This window comes from Bos grunniens, chromosome 8 (assembly GCF_055505025.1).
Source record: "Bos grunniens cultivar Pamir isolate PY7600 chromosome 8, Bosgru_T2T1.0, whole genome shotgun sequence".
In the NCBI taxonomy this organism is placed as follows: Eukaryota; Metazoa; Chordata; class Mammalia; order Artiodactyla; family Bovidae; genus Bos; species Bos grunniens.
In genome coordinates, this window is record NC_141172.1 from 102,976,980 (window position 1) to 102,999,412 (window position 22,433).

The 22,433-nt window shown below is 54.5% G+C and overlaps 1 protein-coding gene across 5 annotated transcripts in view; it reads left to right on the plus strand.

Moving 5' to 3' along the window:
- The window catches only part of COL27A1 (collagen type XXVII alpha 1 chain), a 153,205-nt gene that overhangs the window by 5,734 nt on the left and 125,038 nt on the right, over window positions 1–22,433 (plus strand). For 4 of the 5 annotated variants that reach the window (XM_086413851.1, XM_086413850.1, XM_086413852.1 and 1 more), the window contains exons 2-5: window positions 2,790–2,860; window positions 7,409–9,126; window positions 17,625–17,678; window positions 21,819–21,872. In XM_086413851.1, the coding sequence (XP_086269977.1) occupies window positions 2,790–2,860; window positions 7,409–9,126; window positions 17,625–17,678; window positions 21,819–21,872 (1,897 nt within the window). Of the gene's footprint in view, window positions 1–2,789; window positions 2,861–7,408; window positions 9,127–17,624; window positions 17,679–21,818; window positions 21,873–22,433 lie in introns of those variants that run through there. The other variant, XM_086413854.1, reaches the window with a different exon arrangement.

A 22,433-nucleotide genomic window follows, 5' to 3' on the forward strand; every position in this document is an offset into this window, starting at 1 on the left:
GAACCCTGCAGAGCCAGGAGCACTGTCTTCTGAAGAGGTCTTCTCAAGAGAAATGAGTACCCTGGTCCTCTAGTTTCAGGGACTGCTGACCAACAGAAAGGGCAGTTGATTTCTTTATTGCAGAACTTCTCAGAGCCTTCGATATGCAGTTGTGCTTTGGAACTACCAACACTAGTATGTAGGAGATGGCTCTTCCTCAGTAGATCTGGTCAGTTTCCTGGAGTAGCTACCTGGTGGGTATGGGAAAAAGGACCTAGTCCCCAGAGGCTGCCCACGGTGACCTTGAGAAAGTACCTGCCCTCCCTAAGGCTCAGTTTTTGTCAAATCAAAAAGAGCTGCCTCTTATCGTTTGTCGTAGCTGATGGGGCTACCATTTGCTCCAAGTAGGCAGGTCACGCCAGAAGGGTCAGCCTCTAGCCCTCTCCCCACCTCAGGACAGCTAGGCACCGACCTTTTGTTATTCCTGGTGGTAAGCTGGAGACAGGGAGGACAGGTCCCACGTGAAAACCATTCTCAGCGGTGGCAGCAGATTGGAGAAGAGAAGGAGGGAGCAAGGGTTATCCAGGAGCACCCTTGGAAAAAGTCAGAGGTGGGGTGGGCCTACTGGCATTAAGTCTTTGGGAAGATACTTTTTAAAGTTCAGAGTCCTGTAGTTCCAGACGACATTCATTTCTTCTGTAAAAATACACTGAACACTTCCTACATGCCTGCCAGGTGCTGGGAATCCAAGACAGACGTGGGCCCTGCCCTTCAGGGACTTGAGTTAGAAAATGAGACAGAAAAATAGACAGACACACATGGGATACCTGGGGAGGTACGTGCAGCAGACTGTGGGAAATGACATCCTGGCTGCACTCTAACACGTGAGTGGGAGCTGACCAGGCAAAAAAGTGGAGTCCAGAGCACTTAAGATTAGCATGTGCTAAGGCCCAGAAGCTGAAAGCTTTCAAGGGACTGCCATCAGCGTCTGAATGCTGTTTCAGTTAGCTTGCCTTATGCTGCATGTAATTCCCAGTTGAACATGGCTTAAGCAGTAAGGGACTCATTACCTCCTATATCCAGAGGTCCAAAGGAAAAGCCGTAATAGGATTGGCCAATTTAGCGTCTCAAGTGTCATCAAACACCCACCGTTTTTCCATTCTGGCGTTCTCACGTGTTCATGTGGCTTGTCACCTCATGTACACAAAACGGCTGCAGCAGCAAGTCTTCATTCAACAACATTGAAAGGCTAGAAGAAAGCCCTTCCTGTGTTCCTTTGAAATGCTTTCTTTGAGGTCCTGACAGACATTCCTGGCATCTCATTGGCCACATTTGCGTCATATATGCAGGCCTAAACCAGTCACTGGCATGGCAAATTCCCAAGATGGACTTAGATCTATCCAGAGTCATCCAATTTCCTTTGAAGTTCATGTCTCCCAGAACAAGCAAGAAGAGGGGGAAGGCTATGGGTAGGTAACCACCGGTGCCTTCCACATTGTCTAGGTCAGGATTACCATTGATGCTAATTACAATTAAATTGGAGGATTTGCTATTAAATCACAGAGTGTGAGCTTGTTTTCCAAGGCCTCCAGGGAGCTAGGAAGAACCTGGGGCTCCCGACATCCACTCTGGCAGATGGGTTTCCTGGATTACACAATTCCCCAGAAGCACACCATCCTAGCCTTCCTCTTGGAAATGGATCCTGGGCCAGCGTGTCCCAGCCTTTGCCCTCACCAGCCGCCTGGCGGGGTTCTTTCTGCCTGCCTCCTGGCTGGCCCACTCTGGCCACGTGCCGCCCTCCCCTTTGCCTGCCTGGGGATCAGATGCCCCAGTGGCTTCGGGTGTCACCAGTGGCTGCTCCCACAGGAAGGTGAAATCGGATCACTGCCTCTGCCCATCTTGGCAGGAGCCCCTGAGCAGAGCATTAACCCTTCTGGGATCCAGCTTGCAAGGGCAGCAGGGTTGGTCTAAGAAGCACTTCTGTGGCTGGCAGCAGTCCGAGCCCTTGACATGCATGAGCTCACTTAATCCTCACGCCTGGCTTGCAAGATAGGGAACGTCAGCTGAATTGCAGAGAAGGAGACAGGCTCAGGGAGGCTGAGGGACTCATCCAGGGTCATATAGCTGGTATGCAATGGGGCCAGGTTTGCACCTGGGGGGAGCCTGACTCCCCATTGTCTCCCCTTCTCTCCTCCCTCTTCCATTCTCTGTGAGCATGAAGCTAGTAGGCAGCTTCCTTTACATGCAGTGGTCCTGGCTAAGCGGTCGTCTCCCACCCCTGGCCCTGAGTCTGGAGACTGAGTTCTTCTCTTTCCTGCCCTTTGAAGATACCTGTCATCTAAGCAGATCCCTCTGGTCTTCCTGCTGACCTTTCCTCCCTGGCTCTGCTGCCTATTGGGTCTCAAGGTCCTGAGGCCATAACACAGATGGGGAGACTGAGGTCCAGAGACAGGGAGGGGCAGGGGCTGGTCTTTGTTGCCCAGGGCATCAGTGGCAGATTTTGATCTGGACCCTGTGTCTCCTGATGTCCAGGGCAGGGCTTCCTGCCTGTGACCTTGATTTACTGATCTGTAAAAAGCGAGATTGTATTTGTACTGTGTAAGCAGTTCCTTTTTCAGAAGGCTGTGCCTGGACCCCAGGAGTGTGGGCTGGTCCAATGGGGTCCTAGAGTCTGCATCTCACCTCCCACCTCCCCTGGGCAGGACCAAGGTGGGACTGGGGCTGAAGGATTCCCTCCCAACTCCCCGGCCGGATCTGGACGCGAGGGGTGGAAGCTGATGCCACATCTGCTTGTGTCTCCTGGTCTCTAGGGGGTTTCTCTTCACCTGGATCTTAGTCTCGCTCACCTGTCACCTGGCCTCCACCCAAGGAGCTCCTGAAGGTAACTGTCTCTTCTCTTTGTCCGGGGGAGACAAAGCAGGACGGAAGGGATCTGGGAATGCAGGGGTAGGAGACATCAGTGCCCCTGATGGGGAACTCAGTACCTCGATTTTCTCATCAGTAGAATGGAGCCAATCATTAACAAATTCTCTCCGGCCTTGAAAGCATCCCGTTTGATGTTTTGTGAGGGTAGGAAGCGCTCAGTGCAGAAATGTAGAGAGGCGATGCTTTTGTTCCTCTCCAGGGCAGAATGTGAGTAAGTTACACTAGGTCAGTAAGCCTCAGTTGTCCCCCTTTGTCTGATGGGTACCCCAAGAAGGGCTGACAAGAGGCATGAAGGACTCCAGCATCCTTGCCTACTCCTGTGATCTGCACTCCCCTCCCCGTGAGATGCTGCTTTTCCCTGCTGTCCCTGAGGATCTGTCCAGGGGGCCCCAGGCAGCGGGGGGCCGGGGGGGACTGGCTACATAGCTGCCCATGGAAACTGAAACCTCTCCCACATCTGTTTGTCAAGCAGCCACAATGCCTCTTAAAATAGCAGCCCCTCCCCCTCCTCCACGCCCGGCCTGTGTGCCGGGACAGGCACCCGGGCACTCTCAGAGCCCCTGTGGCCTGACCTGGCTGCTGGGCAGGGATTGGGCCCCTGGGAGGGGAGGGCTGTGCCCGGAAGAGACTTCTGCCGCCCAGCAACATTTTGTGCAAATGTCATATTTTCCAAGCTTGCTGTTTCCCCCACAAAGTAGGTGAACAGCTGTCCAGAGTCCTGAGTCAGGCACTGGGAAGGGGGGCGGGGGGCAGAGAGGCTGGGGCAGCGTGAAGCCAGGTTTATGTAATAAAGGGATCTTGCTGTGGCCAGCTGGCCGGGTCCCTCCATCTCGGCGTTGCGCTGAATTCATTCCCCGGTCCCCCAGCTCCTCTCCTCTGATGGGATCCTTCCTGCTTGAGTCTCTAGCCTGCCTTCCAAGCAGTTGAGGGGCTCCAGTGCAGGAAGGTACAGTGATGAAGCAAGGACCTGGGGCCAAGCAGCCTGGGTTTAAAGCCCAGCTGTGCCTCTGATTATAAGCTGTGTGACCCTGGGCAAGTTATTGGGTTGGCCAAAAATTTCATTTGTTATGGGGGGGGGTACCCAAATGAACCTTTGGCCAACCCAACACTATATATGGCTCAGCTTTCTCACCCTCTTCTGCGAAAGAGTGGGGATGACAGATAGTACCTGCTTCATAGATGACGGAGAGAGTCAAGAGTTAATGCCTGTAAAGCACTTGGTACGTAGTAAATGCTCAATAAGCATTAGTTCTTCTTATTGTTGATTATATATTTACCTGTGAATTTGGGGCAAGGGTGGCCCTTCTGTGTCTCCATGGAGCCCGCAGTGGTCAGAGGCTCCTGGAGGCTCGGTGGTGACCACCTCTGCCAGCTCCAGGTAGCTGAGTTGGGAGGACTTGGCCCCTGAACTGCAGCGAGTATGTGGGGGAGGCCTGGAGACTGCCTGGTATCAGCTTTAGAGCCCACCTGGAGAGGGTGATAAGGGGAACCTCCTCAGTGCCCCCTGGCCTGGCCAGTTGTCATCTTCCCAGGGCGAGTGCGAGGGGCTGTAAGTGGTAGGGTGCAGAGAGAGAGGTCTGCAGGGCATCCCAGGTGAGGTGGGGCGGGGAGAGAGGAGAGGTGGCTTTCTGAGGAGCTCCTCCCTTTCAAGCTGTTTGTAGTGAGAGGTGTTTTATAATAGTAAGCAGCTTTCCGTGATTAAGTGTATAAAAGACGCTGCCACTCAGAGAATCCTTAAATGGTGGCTTGTTTTAGCTTAGGACCTGGGGACAGACAGAGGTGGGAGAAAGGAGGAATTTGAAGGGAAGTGAAGGCCCTTGGGTCCTAGAGAGGAGTAAGAGCCTTCAAGCCTGAAACAGCAGCCTGCTGCTACAGTGTTTAGAACATTCTTAGGACTCTATGGCCACCTCCAGGTCTGGTTTCTCTTGTCTTACAGGCAGGGAAACTGGCTTGGGGATGGGAGATGGGGGGCGGGGGAGTGCAGGAAGAAACTTAATCAGAGGCACAGAGTGCAGGGGTGGGTGAGGATCGAGAGGAAGACCACCTTACCGTCTCCCAGGGCCCTGATGACGTCAGCACTCCTCGTAGCCTCATCTTACAGCGAAGGGAATGGAGGCTCAGAGTCCAGACCTAAGGTGGTCTTGTCCAGCTCTGAAGCCCGGCCTTCTGTTTGCAGAGCCTGCTATGGAGCCATATGCTGCTGTGTCGCCATCGCCCAGGTTCTGAGTTTCTCCCAGCCCATTTATCTCTCTGTCCATCCAGCTCACAGCAGTCAGCCTAGGGTCTATGAAGAGCTGGCTACATTCAGCCCAGCGCACGCCCCTTACTCTAGGTGATGAGGGAGAGAGCATTCCACATTCAGGGGTTAGGATGCTGAGCTCAGGGGAGGGGGCCTATGGACCTTTCCCAGAGCCCACTTCCAGATGCAGCCTGTCCTTTCCTGCTGAGATGGGGCTCCCGAGCAGGTGTCTGCAGGCGCTGGCAGCTCAGCCGACCGAAGGAGGTTGAATGACCCGACAAGAGGCAAGGTCAGGAAACCTTTCCATAAACACCCTGGAAACCCTCCTTTTGCTCTGGCAAGCTCTTGCCAGTGTAATTACCAGGCGGATATGACCTGGCCAGACCATGGTCAGTTGTCCAAACCCTTTGCCAGAGGACAGAGGTTACAAGAATGCCTTGATTGCTTCCTCTGCTCTCTCCAAAGCCACACAGGGAAGAGGGGGGTCACTGGAAATGTCCCCTACCTTCCGTGTAGACAGCGGCTCCCCCAGTCTGCTCTAGCAGACTAGGGTTCCTGAAGATGGTGAAACTAGTCCGGTCCCCTGGACATCCTTACCAAGCTCTGGTGACACGAACATTCCTGTTGGTCCCTCACTTATGGGACTGCTTCCTGGAGGAGATGGCTTTTGAGGCAGAGAAAAGGGGAAACATGCCACATGCTGCTCCTGCTGCTGCTAAGTCGCTTCAGTCGTGTCCAACTCTTCGAGACCCCATGGACTGCAGCCTACAAGGCTCCTCCATACAACACGCCACATTAGGCAGTCTCTAATACTGTTAGCTCTAGCATTTGGTGATTATCATTATTTTTCATATTAATAGCTATCCTTCAAACATGCTTATTTTGTGCCAGGCCACTTTTACCCCCCAAGTGCATTAGCTCATTTAATCTTCACCATGTCCTTCTGAGTTTTGGTACTACTATTATCCCATCTAAAAGATGGGGAAACTGAGGCACTGAAGTCACAACCCTAGGAAGTGGTGGAGCTGGGATTTGAACTCAGGAAGTTTGGCTTCAGTGTCTGTGTTTTTAGCCACTTACAGATGGCCCTTAACTTAGAATGATTCAATTTATGATTTTTTGACTTAATGATGGTGCAAAAGTGAATCTGTACTTGGAGTGTTTGATCTTGATCTTTTTAGTCTTCTCCGGGGCTAGCGATATGTAGTATGCTTGTCTCTTGGGACTCTGGGCGGCAGCAGCCACAGCTCCGAGTCGACCATAGGATCACAAAGGGAAACAACCCATACACTGAAACCACTCTGAATCGGCACAATCGTTCTGTTTCTTGGTTTTAGTATGTGTCTGTGAGATAGTTGCTCAGTCATGTCCGACTCTTTGTGACCACATGGACTATAGCCCACCAGGCTCTTCTGTCCATGGAATTCTCCAGGCAAGAATACTGGAGTGGGTTGCCATTCCCTTCTCCAGGGGATCTTCCTGACCCAGGGGTCAAACCTGGGTCTTCTGCACTGCAGGCGGATTCTTTACCATCTGAGCCACCAGAGAAGCCCTGATTTTAGTATAGCACTCAATATATTATATGAGATATTCAGCACTTTGTTGTAAAATAGGCTTTGTATGGGGGCTTCCCTGATAGCTCAGTTGGTAAAGAATTCACCTGCATTGCAGGAGACCCAGGTTCGATTCCTGAGTCAGGAAGATCCGCTGGAGAAGGGATAGGCTACCCACTCCAGTATTCTTGGGCTTCCCTTGTGGCTCAGCTGGCAGAGAATCTGCCCAATGCCGGAGACCTGGGCTCCATCCCTGGGTTGGGAATATCCCCTGGAGAAGGGAAAGGCTACCCACTCCAGTATTCTGGCCTGGAGAATTCCATGGACTGTATAGTCTATGGGGTCACAAAGAGTTGGACATGACTGGGCAACTTTCAGGCTTTGTGTGAGATAATTTAACCTTACTTACAATAAGTATTCTGAGTTTAAGGTAGGCTAGGCTAAACTGTGATGTTCACTAGGTTAGATGTATTAAGTGCATCTTTGCTTAGGATGTGACATTTGTTGTATGGGGCTGTAACTGCATTGGAAGTGAAGGACGGTCTGTATATACACAGGATCACACAGCCCAGCAAGGGGCTGGTTCCAGCTCTGCTCTGTCATTCACAGCCACGGGGCGGCAGACAGCAGTGGGTGGGCTGTCCTCACTGTCGCTGTGGCCAGAAGCAGGCCCTGACCTTGCCCTCTCTCCCCTCCTGCCCTCCCTCTCCAGATGTGGACGTCCTCCAGCAGCTGGGCCTCAGCTGGACGAAGGCGGTGGGCGGCCGGAGCCCCCCGCCCCCAGGGGTCATCCCGTTCCAGACGGGCTTCATCTTCACGCAGCGGGCCCGGCTCCAGGCTCCCACGGCTGCCGTCCTCCCCGCCGCCCTGGGCACGGAGCTGGCGCTGGTGCTCAGCCTCTGCTCCCACCGGGTGAACCATGCCTTCCTCTTCGCCGTCCGCAGCCGGAAGCGCAAGCTGCAGCTGGGCCTGCAGTTCCTTCCCGGCAAGACTGTGGTCCACCTGGGGCCCCGGCGCTCCGTGGCCTTTGACCTCGACGTCCACGACGGGCGCTGGCACCACCTGGCCCTGGAGCTCCGCGGCCGCACGGTCACCCTGGTGACGGCCTGCGGGCAGCACCGGGTGCCCGTCTCGCTGCCTTTCCACAGGGACCCAGCGCTCGACCCTGACGGCTTGTTCCTCTTTGGGAAGATGAGCCCGCACGCGGTCCAGTTCGAGGGGGCCCTGTGCCAGTTCAGTATCTACCCCGTGGCGCAGGTCGCTCACAATTACTGTACCCACCTGAGAAAGCAGTGTGGACAGGCTGACACCTACCGGCCCCAGCTGGGACCCTTCTTCCCCCGAGACTCTGGCACACTCCTCACCTTCCAGACCGACCTCGCCCGGTTGGGCCTGGAGAATCTGACCACTGCCACGCCAGCCCTGGGGTCATGGCCGGCAGGCAGGGGGCCTGGGGTGACTGTGGTGCCTGCTGTGCCCGTCAAGCCCATGAGGACTAGCACCACACGCCCGCCCCAGCCCATCACATCCCATCCAGCCTGGACCCCTCTGTCCCCTGCCAAGCTATCAGTCAGTGAAGGGCCTCCTCCCGTGTCCCCGGTCTCTCCTGCCAGCTCCCCCAGACCTGTCCAGCCATTGCAGAAGAACACAGCCACTAAGACCTCCAAAAGTCACCCCGCCACACCTTCAGCCCTTTCTCCTTCAATTGCCCCAGTCAGAAGCCCCCGCCCCACCCAGAAGACAGCTCTGCCTGCCTTCACAAAGCCAGCCCCACCCACCAAGAAGCCGGTGCTACCTACTTCCCAGCCCATTCCTGCCAAAGTCTCCCGTCCCACAGTGAAGCCGATCCAGAGGAACCCCGGCATGCCCAGACTCCCGCCACCCAGTGCCCGGCCCCTACCTCCAGCTGCTGCCTCCTCTAAAAAGCCTTTGCCCCCAGTGGTCCAGGCTGAGGCCAAGATGAGTAGTCGTGCCAGTGAGCCGGCTCCTGCCCATACCAGCACACACAGACCTCCCCCACCCACAGTCCCGCCCCCATCACCTGTCCCCAGTCCTAGCCCTCCCAGGACCGCTCGGCCAGTGGCCACAGCGATGCCTCCCACTCTCGCTCCTGGTTCAGCCTCCACTGGAAGCAAGAAACCCGCTGGATCAGAAGCCACAAAGAAAGCCAGACCCCGGAAGCCCGTCCCACTCAGATCTGGGAAGGCAGCCCGGGATGTCCCGCTAAACGATCCAACAAGGGGGTCCAGCCCCAGACAGCCCCGGACCAGGCAGCAGACCACCCCGGCCCCGGCGCTGGCCCCGGCGCGATTCCTGGCCTCCAGCCCCCAGCCCATGAGTACTGGCTATTCGTTCTTCCACCTGGTGGGACCCACACCTTTCCTGCTGCTGATGGGACCTCCAGGACCCAAGGGAGACTGTGGTTTGCCGGTAAGAGTTGGTGGGTGTGCGTTCTGCTTGGACCTTGAGTAGCTGATAGGGGTGGTTGGGCGGTTGCTCTTGATCAGGGCAGAGGAAGAGAAGCTAGACCGAAGAGCTGGTTACAGGCAGAGCCTCGACTTGAACCTGGGTCCCCCCATGCCTCCATCTCTCCCATATTCATGAATTGTACATCCTGCCTCAGATCTGTAGTCCCCTGGGATGAACTTGGGTCTGGTGGCCCCCTCCAGGTAAGAGCATCTCTGGGCTTTGGTTGGCCCAAGCCCCAGGTGACTGCTCGCTAACATAACTGTAAAGGTTGAGTGGCTGAAGGAAAACCACGAACTGACTGGCCCCTGGTCCCACAGTCCCCAAAGGCCAGCTCTCTGACTCCTGGACCAGAGCTCCTCCAGCCCCCTGGCTTGTCCGCAAGTTTCAGGCAAAGGTTGTCCATGGGTAGTCCTGAATATGTTTTATTTGGCACATGCAACATTTGTTTAAAAATATTTAATAAGTGATTAATATTTTTTGAATGTGAGAGCTTTCTTATAAAAGACAGGGTGACCAGCTTTTCTTGGAAGAAGGGAGAGAGGCAGTGGCCCATGGGCTGTGGCCGGGTTGCGGCTGCTTCCTTGGACAGGACAGGCCCGCTCTTGTCTGTACTCGTCCACACATCTCATGATTGGTCTTCCAACCCAGCCCTTTCATCTGGTTTCTCTTACCTGCTCGCTCCTGTAAGACATTTGATCTGTGGGCCCTGGTAGAGGAGTTTGGGGTAAGAAGGGTCAGGGTGAGCGCGACAATCAAGGGAGAGAGAAAGAACATTCCACGTGCAGGAGACGGTCTTGGGCTTGATGCCTCCAGCGTGCCTGGGACTGTCTCCAGGGGCAACGACCTTTCTGCAGCTGGAGGCCAATTCCTCCGGGTGGGGGGGATTGATGAGATGGAGTTTCCAGAAAGCTCGGGCCTCCGCTCTCTTCTGCCTTGGAGATGACCACCTCGTGGGTTCCTCCTTCCCGGGGTCGAGTCTCCCGCCAGGCCCTGGGCTTGGGGTTAGGCTCCCTGCAACGTGGAGACACTGGCAGATACTGGGAATTCCCAGGCCTTACAAACACACTTTATGAGTTTTAATAATCATGAGGAATAATATTTATTCAGTCTGTCTCCAAGGGGACTGAGAGTCCGTTTTTATTATAACCATATTGTAGAACTTATGGAAATTGTATGCATTGCTTTGCAATTATGTCAACATTCTGTTCAGGTCCCGCATTCTGAAGTTGGCAGGGTAGGGAGCGGGGAGCCGAGGGAAGCAGACTTCTCCCCGCTCCAGGCTACCCAATCCTACTCAGGCGCCAGGTACCTTTGGCCTGTGACAGCTCAGCCTCCCAAGCTGTGGGGCTGCCAGCCTCGCTGGCTGTGAGGTTGAAAGGGGGTGAATTGTCCCCCTCTGACAGAGGAGGGTGAAGTGTAGGGTCTCCACCCTGCCGAGTGAAGGGGGCCAACCCTGTCCCCCAGGGCTGTGTGTGATGTAGAGCGAGAGAGGCCATGGCCGAGCCTGCAGAGTTGGAGCAGGAGCAGGTTCCCAGGGTGTAGGCTCTGCCTCGGGCATTTCCGGCTGCCTGAGCCGTGGACTCTCCTCCTGGAGTTCAGTGATGCAGGTCAGCAGGAGGTGAGGCCTCTTGCCAGAACTGGTCTGGAGCTCCTCCCACCCTGATCAAAGAAGGTGCTGGAGTTGACCTGTTCCATGGATGGGTGCTTGGGGTTCATTCAATTCACCCTCGCCGTTGTACAGGTGGGGAGCCTAGAGACGGGGTCCAGAAAGGGCCAGGGTTCACTCAGAAGCCACACAGCATGTTGGAGGCCGAGCTGAAGTTTACGCCCCGGCTCCAGACCCCAAGATCAGCACGTTGCAATCCAGCCCTTAAGTGTGCACTCTGAGATGCTAGGACTCAGGGCTTAGAGGCCGGGGGCTTGAGAGAGGGAGGCCGTGTCCTTGGCCTCAAGTGGAGTGCTCAGTGTCTAGAACGTCTTCTGTTTCTATACCTAGTGCATTCATGAGTTATTTCCACACATGTAGCATCTTCCTTTAGGACCTTGTAGAAACTGGTCCAGAGGGTAGGACGTGTGCCCTGACCCCTGCTCTAAGAAGGAGAGGACCAGGGCTGGGGAGACAAAAGACTTGGCTGAGGGCACCCGGAATGATCTTGCAGGAGGAGTTGGGATGCAATTTCTGCGGGGACCATGGCTCTTCCTGCTCTTCCAGCCCAGAACAGATGAGGGCAAGAGGGAAGACATCAGTCTGTCCGGGTGCCATCCTGCCTGACGTCCTGTGCAATCCCCTCATCCCGCCTGCCCCCCAGCTCGGAACCTAATCTTACTCTAGTAGGAACCAAGACGCTTCTAGAAGCTTTGTCCAGTCTGCTGTGGCAAGCTGGTCATTTATATTTCACCAGATAGCAGAAATTATTAATCAAAGTGGTGTCTTTGAACAATAGCGACAAAAACTGATTCAGACAAGTGTTCTTCTCGTCTCCCGTGTCCCCACCCAGAACCCTCATATACATTTGGGATGTAACCCCAGCAGAACGGAAGCTGCAGTGCCTGGGCATGAGATTTAATTGTCTCCAGTCTGGGCACACACCAATCTGGGTTTAAATCCTGACTCCACTCCTTACTAGCTCTGCAGCCCTTACCCACACTAAGCTTCAGTTTCTGCAGAATGTAAGAGGATAATAGCTCCCACCTCCTGTGAGGAAGCAAGTTGAGGGATCTCCAGGGCCGCCTGGGAGTTCTAGATTTGTTGGGTGGTATGGGGAACTTCTTTCCTCTCCCTGAGGCTGTCTCTCCTCTGTGACTGGCTTTGGGAGAATTCCCTTCTTAGAATTCACTGCAGGTCCTTTCAGAGCCTGAGAAGGTTTTGTTTCCTTTTTTGAAAAAATAATTTTTATTTGTTTATTTTTGGCTGCGCTGGGTCTGCAGTGCTACACGGGCTTTTCTCTAGCTGTGCACAGGGGCTTATTGCAGTGGCTTCTCTTGTTGCAGAGCATGGGCTCTAGGGTACACGGGCTTTAGTAGCTGTGGCTTGTGGGCTCAGTAGCTGTGGCTCTCGGGCTCTAGAGCACAGTCTCAGTAGCTGTGGGACACGGACTTGGTTGCTGCACCGCATGTGGGATCTTCCTGGACCAGGGATCGAACCTGTGTCTCCTGCATCAACAGGCAGGATTCTTTACCACTGAGCCACTAGGGAAGCCCCTGAGAGGGTTTTCAAGGCTGTATCTGACCTGTTCTGCGTGGATCTCAAGGGGCACGGGACAGACTGGCAGAGGCTGAGGCACAGCTCTGGGCCCAGGCTGGCCAGGAGTTGTAGCCACTTCGAGAGGGAACTCTGTGGGAGCCCTGTGAGCGGGCGGGGTGGGGGGGGGAGCATGGAAAAGCTGAGCTTGGCCTCGGGTCAGTAGGGGCGGGGAGGCTGCGGTTCACAGAAGCTGCACAGAAGCTGCACAGAAGCCCCACGCCCAGGAGGAGGCGAGTCAAGGCCTTATTTATTCACGCTCAGGCCGCTGGCATTTGCACGCCCTTGCACTTTTTCCAAGCGTCACCTCAGGGAGACCCGGCTGAGCGCCTGGCCCGCAGCAGATACTCCATGACTATCTAGGAGATGAATGAAGGAATTTGATCCGTACGAAAAACAGGTTGTCCTGACACGCAGGCCAGGCTCTTTGAAGTTACACAGATCTCTGCTGCCGGTGGGGTAAGAAGGCACGTGGAGTGCAAAAGCACACAGAATTTGGAATGACCTGAGTTTGAACCATTTCCTTATCCAGCCATCTTTTCCTTCTTTCAACAGATGTTGAATGAGTGCCTTCCGGGTGCTAGGTGCTGTGTGACCTTTGGCAAGTCAGTTGACCTCTCTGAATCTTAGTTTTTACCTCTGTAAACAGAGGGTATGGTACCACCTACTTTTCCAGGGCTGGGTGGGTTGTCTGCCTCCAACATTAGAATCTGGGTAGTTGTGGCTGGTTATGAATGTGCTGATGGCTGAGGCAGGGGCATTGTCACCCTGAGAGAGCCAAGAGCTTCTGGCATAGGAGGGCCTTTATGCTGCTGGCGGTTAGGAATTAGAACTAGATCTTGAGTCGTTTACCCCTTATGCTGGCATCATCTAGGACACAGGAGAATAGAGAAGTGTTTGCTTTGTCTTTGGCGTGTCCTTTTTGAGCTCCTGCTGCGTGCCAGGCTCTGTGTGGAGCAGTTTGCATGCTGTATCCTGTGGCCCAGGCAGGGAACAGTGTAACTGAGCGGAGTTTAAGGAAGTGACTGTTTACAGAGGTGCGGGCACCATCAGGGGTATCAACAGGGGCTGGAGAAGCACATGGGGTCCCACCTGAAGGTGCAAGAGGAGGGGAAGGTATTGCCACAAGCCAGTGCGTTAAAACATGAACTGGGGTCTCCGACAGGAGCTGGAACCAAACACAGCAAGGAGGGAGAAGGGAGAGAAATACCCCACCCACCCTCTCTTTCTACTCTGCAGTTTCTTGCTGGGCCCTCCCGTTGACAAGACTCAGCCAGAAGCCTGGGGGTGCGGCCTGTAGATGGGGGCTTCCCAGGACACAGAATGGAGTTGGAGAGCGAATGGAGAATACCCGGCACACATACACGTTATCTTGGAGGGGGGGGTGGGAAATGGCTATTGTATTCCCATTTTACAGTGGGGCAAACTGAGGCCAGGAAGCACAGGGAGATGAAGCAATTTGCTCAAGGCCTCACTGAAAAGCCCTGTCCCAGTAGGCCCTTCCCTAGAACAGAGACTGGGGAGAGCTCAGCGCCCTGTGGGCTAACCTTGGGAATAATCTTGAGCTCAGATAGTTAGCGATGGAGGAGCCTTTTGAGATCCCCTGCCTCCCCCCACCTGGCTACAGGCACCGAGCAGAGTCCTGAGAATGAAAGGGCATTGCTCAGGGTCACCCAGATGTTAGCAGCACAGTCAGGACTGGACTCGGGTCTCCCAGGTCCCAGGCCTGCGAAACCTCTCTTGCTTGCTGCCAGGGGCCAGGCCAGCCAGGACTTCCTTCCTTCTGCAAGGCTTGGCAGGCGGGCTATTGTAGCTGGACACAAGGGTGGACTTGTTCCGTGGGATGGGGTTCCCCGAGGCCTGGCTGCTGGGGGCCGGGACCCTTGGGGAAAGCCCGGAGCGGCTGCTTGGTTGTGTCCATGGCTCTGTTTGCACGAGCCCCGAGTCCAGGCCTCGCCCACCTCCCCCAGACAGGCCTGCGGCCCTGGCGCCCCTCCCCCTCAGTTCCAGGCCCTCTCAGAGGCCCCGTTGTTTGCAGCGTGGAGTGGAAAAATCCCACCCCGGCCTCGTGAATCATCCCAGAGTCACTCGCTCAGGCTTCAGGCCTTGGAAAGAAGTGGCAGCAATTTTCCACTGCATGGGGAGCAGGCAGGGTCTTGGATCAAGCGAGAGGGGCAGGGGGCATCCAGCCTCACTGAGTGTGGGAGGGTGGGACCTGGGAATGTGGCTGGGCAGCCCGGCTGCCATGTCAAGGAATGTGGCTGTAACTGACGTCACCAGGCTGGGCCATGGGTCCTGACTGGCACTTAGAGTCTGCTCCTCAGATGTTGGGGATGAGGTCAGACTCCAGGCTGGATGCCCCCGTTTCTGGGGCAGGAAACTTGCCAAGAGGGTGTGTTCAGGCCTCTGCAGTAGCGGCCCTCCCAGGGTCCACCAGGGAGCTACACCCCGCAGAGACTGTCCCTCAGTGGAGCGCTACCCCAGCCTTCACCCCACTGGGCCTTGGCCACCTTCTCTGGAAGCTGGGCGTGATCTCACCTTTTCTCTCCCGCCGAATAACCTAGAAGAGGAAATCATCACCACCCAGAAATTCAGGAGATGCCCAGTGTTGGGGAGGTTCTGGGATGTTCATTTCACAGATGCCTACAGAGGAGAGGGGACTTGCCCAGGTTTGCACACCTGGTTACAACGCACCTGGCCAAGATTGTGTGGTGCTCCCCAGGATAGGAGAAGTCAAACCCAGCTTCTGTGAGCTGTGTGGCCTGGAGTAAATCACTCTGCCTCTCTGAGCCTCTCTCTGGTTTCTCATCTGTGAAAAGGGCTTGGTCATGAGAATGATACCTACGGGAATGCTTGGCGTCAGCCCCTGGCATTTTCCTTTGATTCTGGGTCATTTGGAAGAGGAAGGCTGAGGAAGGGCCTTCCAGGAAGGGAAATCTTTTGCTCTCCCCCAAAACAGATGCTGAGGAAGGTGGCTTGACATTTTGAGCTGGGGAATTTCCAGCAGCTTGCTTAACAGAAACAGCACTAACTTTCTGGGCATGAACTGTGTGCCAGGCACCAGGATTAGCACTTTTTATAGATTATCTGTCAGCGAGGTGCTCTTGCAGCCTCATTTTACAGTGAAGGAGTGAAGCCTTGGAAACTGGAAAGAATTCAGCCAAAGCCACTTAGCTAGTAGGAGGGGGTGCCCAGTGTGGCCCCAGGGCCCTGTCTTATACTGCATTCTACTGCTCCTCAGGGAGAAGCAGAGAGTAGGCTGGCCTTGATTCTCAAACCTGCAGTGGTAGATAGAAGACTAGAAACTGTCTACCCAACCCCTAGGCTCTGGATGGAAGGAACGCTGCCGGCTGCCAGTTTGGCCAGAGGTACTTGGAGGCTTGAGGTGCCCAGGACTTGCCTGAGGTCACGCAGCAGCCCCCCTCCCTCCAGCTGGGGCTCTTTCCAGTGACCCAGGGGCCTTGGTCCCCATATCTGCCTGTCTGGCTCTCTCTTCTGATTTTTTTTTTCACGGACGAGCAAGCACATGGTGTTCACAAACCAGAACTGTGAGCCGAGGCTGCCCAGTGTGAGATCTGGATTAATTACCAGCCAAATCGTACTGGGTTTTCAACACCGATTCTAACTCTGGGCAGGAAACCTGGAATCTCATTGATGGTTATTTGAAACAAATGAATTCCCCAGGCCTCACACATCCTCGAAAGCCTGGCTTCCTTTGAAAGTTCTGCGTTCAGTTCTTTACATCAGGCACTTAGTTAATCCTCCTTTACGCCTCTGATGTAGGCAGGACAGTAGCCGTGGTGCAGGACAGCCGCGGAGACTCAGGCCGAAGGCCCTGTGCCAAGTCTCCAATAGCGAGACCGGGATTTGAATAACGGTCAGCTTGCGGCTCAGCAAGTCTGCTCGGGTGCCTCGCTTCCTATGGGAAGGAAGAGAACTGAGAACACGCAAGTGCTCCCTGAATGCCACGTGGCAGGATTGGGCGTGTCTTATTGGGGAAATGGGGGGCCACCGAGTGGTGTTGAGCCGGGAGATGCCTTGGGAAGGTGAACCTGGCTGTGTGGAGGAAGACTGGAGAGGGCAGAGGGTGGAGGTTGGGGAGACAAGTGAAGGAGGTGATGCAGGTTCTCGGAGGGTGATGATGAAGGCTGCACCCGGCTATGACCCCTGGACTAGGTGGGACGTTTGAGTGACAGTTGCATACTAGGCGCTGTGTTATGTTCACCATCTTGTTTCACCTTCGCAATAATCCGATGCTGCTGCTGCTGCTAAGTCGCTTCAGTTGTGTCCGACTCTGTGCAACCCCAGAGACGGCAGCCCACCAGGCTCCCCCGTCCCTGGGATTCTCCAGGCAAGAACACTGGAGTGGGTTGCCATTTCCTTCTCCAATGCATGAAAGTGAAAAGTTGAAAGTGAAGTCACTCAGTCATGTCCGACTCCCAGCGGCCCCATGGACTGCAGCCTACCAGGCTCCTCTGTCCATGGGATTTTCCAGGCAAGAGTACTGGAGTGGGTGGCCATTGCCTTCTCCATAATCCGATGAGAAGGGTATTATTGCCCGATTTTTTAGGCACAGGCTGGTTAAGGAACCTGCCCAAACCCAGCTGGTAGGTGGCAGCACTGGGAATTGAACCCGAAAGCCTTTGCGTACATCCTTTAGTGACACTGACTCTCTGTGTGTGACTCAGAGATGCTGGTGTGACCTTGGACAGGTCCCTTCTCTGCTCAGGCTCTGCAGAGAACTTGGCTGAACTCTGAGGTCTTTTGCTGTTTTAGTTTCTCAAACATTTGGCTGAGGCTTGGGGAGAGAGAGATGACTCATATCCCATTAATTCCTTTGAGGAGACCATGGTCTAGTGGGAGAGCAGGCTTCTAAGCAGACAATTCCCCAAATAAAATACAGTGGCCTTTAAAGCAGAGGGATAGAGGGGACTTGGCCCAACTTGGGGGAAGGGATCAAAGAAGGCTTCCTGGAGGAGGTGATACCCTGAGTTAACTATGTAATGAAAGATGAGAGCTTCAGAGACCAAGAAACAACAGCTGCAAAGACCGGAAAACCCCAAAGAGCAGAATTCCTCTGGCTAGGACCTCAAGGGACCTCTCTTCTCAGCTATGGGGTCTTCATGCCCAGAGCTCTGCACAAGTTTGTTGAATGACTACCTGATCCCATTCTATTCTGCCACGTGGCACTGATGCTATCTTCTTGCTTTTTATTCAGGGTCCCCCTGGACTGCCTGGGCTTCCTGGACCCCCTGGCGCACGGGGCCCTCGGGTAAGTGCTCACACACTGTGCTTGAGTTCTGGTTGGTTCTGTGTCCTGCATCTCTTTGTCCCTGGAGCCCCAGCTTTGCTGCATGTACTCATGCTCTCTGGCATCCTTTTCCTCTTAGTCCATTGGAGTGGACATGGGGCTTTTAGGGGTCACTGGGTGTCCAGACGAGGCATGGGAAAGTGAGAACCTCTTTCAGGGTCTCAGCTGTCCATTGTGGGTATCACCCTGGGCAGCCTGGAGTAGAGTAGGGGTTTCTGCAGATCACATCCCCTCAGCTGATGGGCTTTGGTGTTCGGCTGGGAAAAAAGCTGACTTGGAAGAGCATGACCCTTGCATCCGTCTTCCCATCTCTGCTGGGCCAACCTGGGGTAGGATGCTGCCAGAGGCAACCAGATGGGCCATCCCAGGGATGGGGTGAGCTCCCCATGCTGAGAGGTTCAATTAGAGTCTGGAGGATGGCTTGGCAGGGCTTTGGTGGCTGATAGGAGCTAGCCTGAACCTCGGAGTGGAAAATATTAATAGCTCTGGTCTGTTATGCCTGGCGTGTCACTTAACGCTGCCTTATTTGATCCCCTCTCCTTCTAGGGCCCCCATGGGCCAGTATGATCACTCTCATTTAGGGATGAGAAAACCGAATAACTAAGAAATGGAAGAGCCAGGACTGGAACCCAGCTCCTAACCATATGATGCGGGGACTCCTGAGGGTCCTCTTGGAGAGAAATCTCTCCTTTTCCCAAGGGGGCTCAGACCCACGGCGCCTGGCATCTGTGCCCAGGCTGAATCAGCCTTTCCCACGCTGGGTGCCTGGCGAGGCCCTGGCAGAGATAGCTGCCTGGGGCATATTTTTAGCTCTGAGCCCAGCGGATGGTTCTGGTTATGCAATTACTCGAGCCCTAGTTCCCTCCAGACCTGGCCCTGTGCTCCCTGGGCCCAGAACTCTGGAATCTGCTGTCTGAAGTGGCATTTCCTCCTGGCTTTGGAGTCTCCATGGAGCACTTGCCCAGAGCTGGGGACCACAGAGATATCATGGACACTGCTGGCCAAGGGACCTTGTTGCCTGGGACCAGGATGAGGCCCCAGGACCTAGCATCCCAGGTACTGGCAATCTGTCTGGGTCTCTAAACTCCTCCTGAGCTCCCAGCTTCTGTAGGACTGTCCTCCTGACCCGGCATATCCTCCTTTGCAAACTCCTCCTCCATCCATGGCTCAGATCAAATGCTCCCTCCTTTTCTGATGATCACCTTCTTCTTGGAGCTCCTGTGGCAGTTAACTGCCCGGATTCCTCGGTAGAAAACTCACATTGACCACTGAACCCTGTCACCTGGGTGGCATATGCAGGATCCCCTCCCAGCTTTCTAGCCTTCTTGAAAATAAGTTCCAGCATTATCCCCATTTTACAGGTGAGGAAACTGAGGTGCAGAAAGATGCAGTTACTTTGACTAAGGCCAAGCATGGAGTAAACGCTAGAGCCCAGATTGAACCTGGACAGTCTGACTGCAGAGCCGATGACCTTAAACTACCTGTTGTGCTGCTTTTCCCTTCTACTTAGCTGAGCCCCTCTGGGCCAGAGACAGGTCCTATTGATTGTTCTTTCTTACCTGATGCCTAGCAAAGTCTCCTGCATCAGAATGTGCTGGGCAAATGGTTGCTGATGGGTTCTAGTCTAGGAGTCAAGAACATTTCCCATGAGAGAATGGATGCATGTACATGTATGGTTGAGTTCCTTTACTATTCACTGGTAACTGTCACAACATTGTTTGCTAATTGGCTATACCCCAATACAAAAGAAAAAAAGAGTACTTCCCCTCAAGAAGCTGTGTGATCTTAGGCAAGTCCTTTCCCTATTGTGGGGCTCAGTTTCTGCATTTTTAAAACATGGAATCCTGGTAAGGCATTTCCAGCCAAGATTCCTCCCAGCTCTGAAGTTCTTCAAGTGAGGGAATGACTCTCCTGACATTCCTTTCAGGCTCTTGGAGGACTCCCCCCTCTCTCTGGAGCCCATCACCCTGTTTCTAGATGGGAAATTCCATAGATCATAAAATTCCAAAGATAATACAATGCTGGGACTAAGCAATCCCAGTTCCTCGGTACAGATGATGGCTCTGGGGCTCTGGGAGGGGGCTGGGCCTTACCTGAGGTTCCCCAAGCCTCCGTGGCTTGGCCCTCTCCACCTCTGCGTACTCCCTGGCCCAACCAGGGGAATCCCTCAGCCTTCCTCCACTCAGCTTTCTGGGCTGCAGCGTTTGTAGAAGCAGTCTGCTTGGCTCCCAGTCAACTATGCAGTTCATTTCTCTGCAAGGCAATGGCTGGAGAGGGGAATGAAGGTGGGGGTGGGAAAGCAGGAAGCCCCCACCTCCCTGAGGGGTAGCGGGTGCTCTAGCCCTCCACCTTTGGGCAGCTGGGGGCACAACTGGGGAGAAGTAGTCATTCCTGACCTTGTCCACCTTGTCTACCTCATCTGGTTCTGGGGTACTGGATGTGAGCGTCCCCTCCTCAAACATCCTTCGTCTAACCTTTTCCAAATTCAGGTTGAGCTCTGAGCTTGGATCCCAGGAGCCCAGACTGGGGTGAAGCTCTGAGGTCTTCCAGATTCCTTAGAGACCATGAGTTTCCCGTCATTCATGGAATTGATGGGGAGACTGAGCCTGGGGAGAGGGGAGACCCAGAGCTGGGACCAGGTTGCATCTAGTTGCCAGGATATAGCATCTGGTGAAATATCAGGAAGGGGCTGGAGGGCTGATTATTTTGGAGGTTACCCATGACACCGTTATAAATCCCCTAGGCTAAGTGAGCGTCTGAACTCGGTTCCTCCTTGACATGGACGGGGAAGGGGAGGGTCCCAGCTCAGGCATGAAGGAAGAGGGAGGTGCCTCGGGCGGAGAGTGATAGGCTGCAGCTGGGAAGTTGGCCTTGAAGCGAGAGGAAGGAGGCGAATTCATACACAGCCAGATTAGTCAAGAGGGGCCACGGATGAGGGCAGTGTGTCTGGAGGCTGTTGTGGTAGGGGCACAGCTTGAGGGCACCCTTGAGGTGCCTGTCCCCACCCTTAGTGCCTCAGATTATTCCTATTGGACAAAGACTCTCGGAAAGTAGTTGACTCTTAGGACTCTGTTTATATTACTGGGCTGCAGGATGCTAGCCCGGGGCCTTTGCAGAGAAAGTGGACATAAGGCCCCAGCTGTTATAAGGGACGTTCAAATATGGCCTGGGAAAATCTAGTGCCACGAATAAGCCTTGGACTTGAAGCCAACAAACTAGGTTCCAGCCCTTGTTTGGCCACCACTCTGCTGTGTGACCTTGGCGAAGACCCTTTGACTCTCTGGGTTTAGTCTTCCCAGCTGTTTCATGGTCCCCAAGGGACTCTGTAAGCTCAGAACATGTAGAAATCTAAGGGAGAGAGCTCTGACTACCGTGGTGGCCATAGAAGAGACACGCCCTTGTTCAGAGGAGGCCGAGTACTCCCTTGACTGCGCGTGCAGCTCCAGAGGCTCGTGTAGAGTCCAGTTGGAGTCTGAAGGGTGGAGAGTTTCCCTTAAGCAGGAGGAGTCCCAGAAGGTTCCCTGGAGGAAGTGGCGTTAAAGCCAAGTCTTGAAGGATGGGTTGGATTTCATCTGGAGGTGATGGATAGGAAAGGCATTCCAGATGATGGAACAGCATGGCATAGGCAATGTGAGGAGGAAGTACCAGGCGTGGGGCAGGGCAGCCAATAGCTGAGTGTGCTCTGAGTCGAAGGAAGCAAGTGTGGGAGGGGCTGGTGGGGCCAGGTGCAGAGAGTATGGAGAGGTGATCCAATTCAAGGGCTTGTGCTTGGAAGCTGCACATCTGAGGTTTGTCCCTTAGCAGCCAGGTGACCTGGGAAAGTTGTAAAACTCTCTGGATGGCAGCTTCCTCATCTTGAAAATGGGAATCATGGTAGCACCTATCTTGTGGGTTAAAAAGATAGAATGAGGTGATGCACAGAAAGAGCTGAGCACAGGGCCAGGCATCAAGAGAGCCTTTCTGCAAGCAGCTGCTGTGGCCATACTGCTGAGACTCTACTAGTGGAGAAGACCCAGCGGGCGGGTGGAAGTGCCAGGCCTTGCTTTAGGAAGTGGGATGCTCCTCTTTTCCCCTCATCTCTTTTTCTCTTTTGCCTTTCAGGGTCCTCCTGGGCCTTATGGAAATCCAGGCCTTCCTGGCCCCCCTGGAGCCAAAGTGAGTATATGCCGTGGGGTCTGGAGATACAGCCATGGGGTGGAAGCTGGGGTTTGGGCCCCGCACTGGGGGAGGCTTCCTTCCTTAGGGGATCCTGGCAGGAAGGCCTCAGAGTCTCCGTGGAGGATCCGTGTCTAGGCCACCAGCACTCCCAGAAGGTCTCCCAGGTGCCAGGCCCCATACTGGGCTGGAGATGCAGTGAGGAGTTCGGAGTTTAGCAACTGGTGGGGAGGGGCTGGGGTGAGAAGGAACCTAGGGTCCTCAAAGCAGGTGGGAAGAAAGATCATCTGCTGCTAAACAGGGGAGGGCCTTGGAGATCCAGCCTCAGCCTGTTACTGAGTCACAGGACACACCCTGGGGAGGCAGGTCAAGTTTTGAGCTGGGGAGGGATGTGGAAAGATCATGTTTGAGAAAAATCCCTGGATGCCGTGTGGAAGGCGGGCTGGGTGGCTGGGGACCAGAGTAGAGGCAGGGAGACCTGGGGGTGATACCGGCCAGCGTGGGGTGCAGGAGGAAGGGAATGGGTGCCTCGGCAATGTGGAGGGGAGATGGAGAGGACTC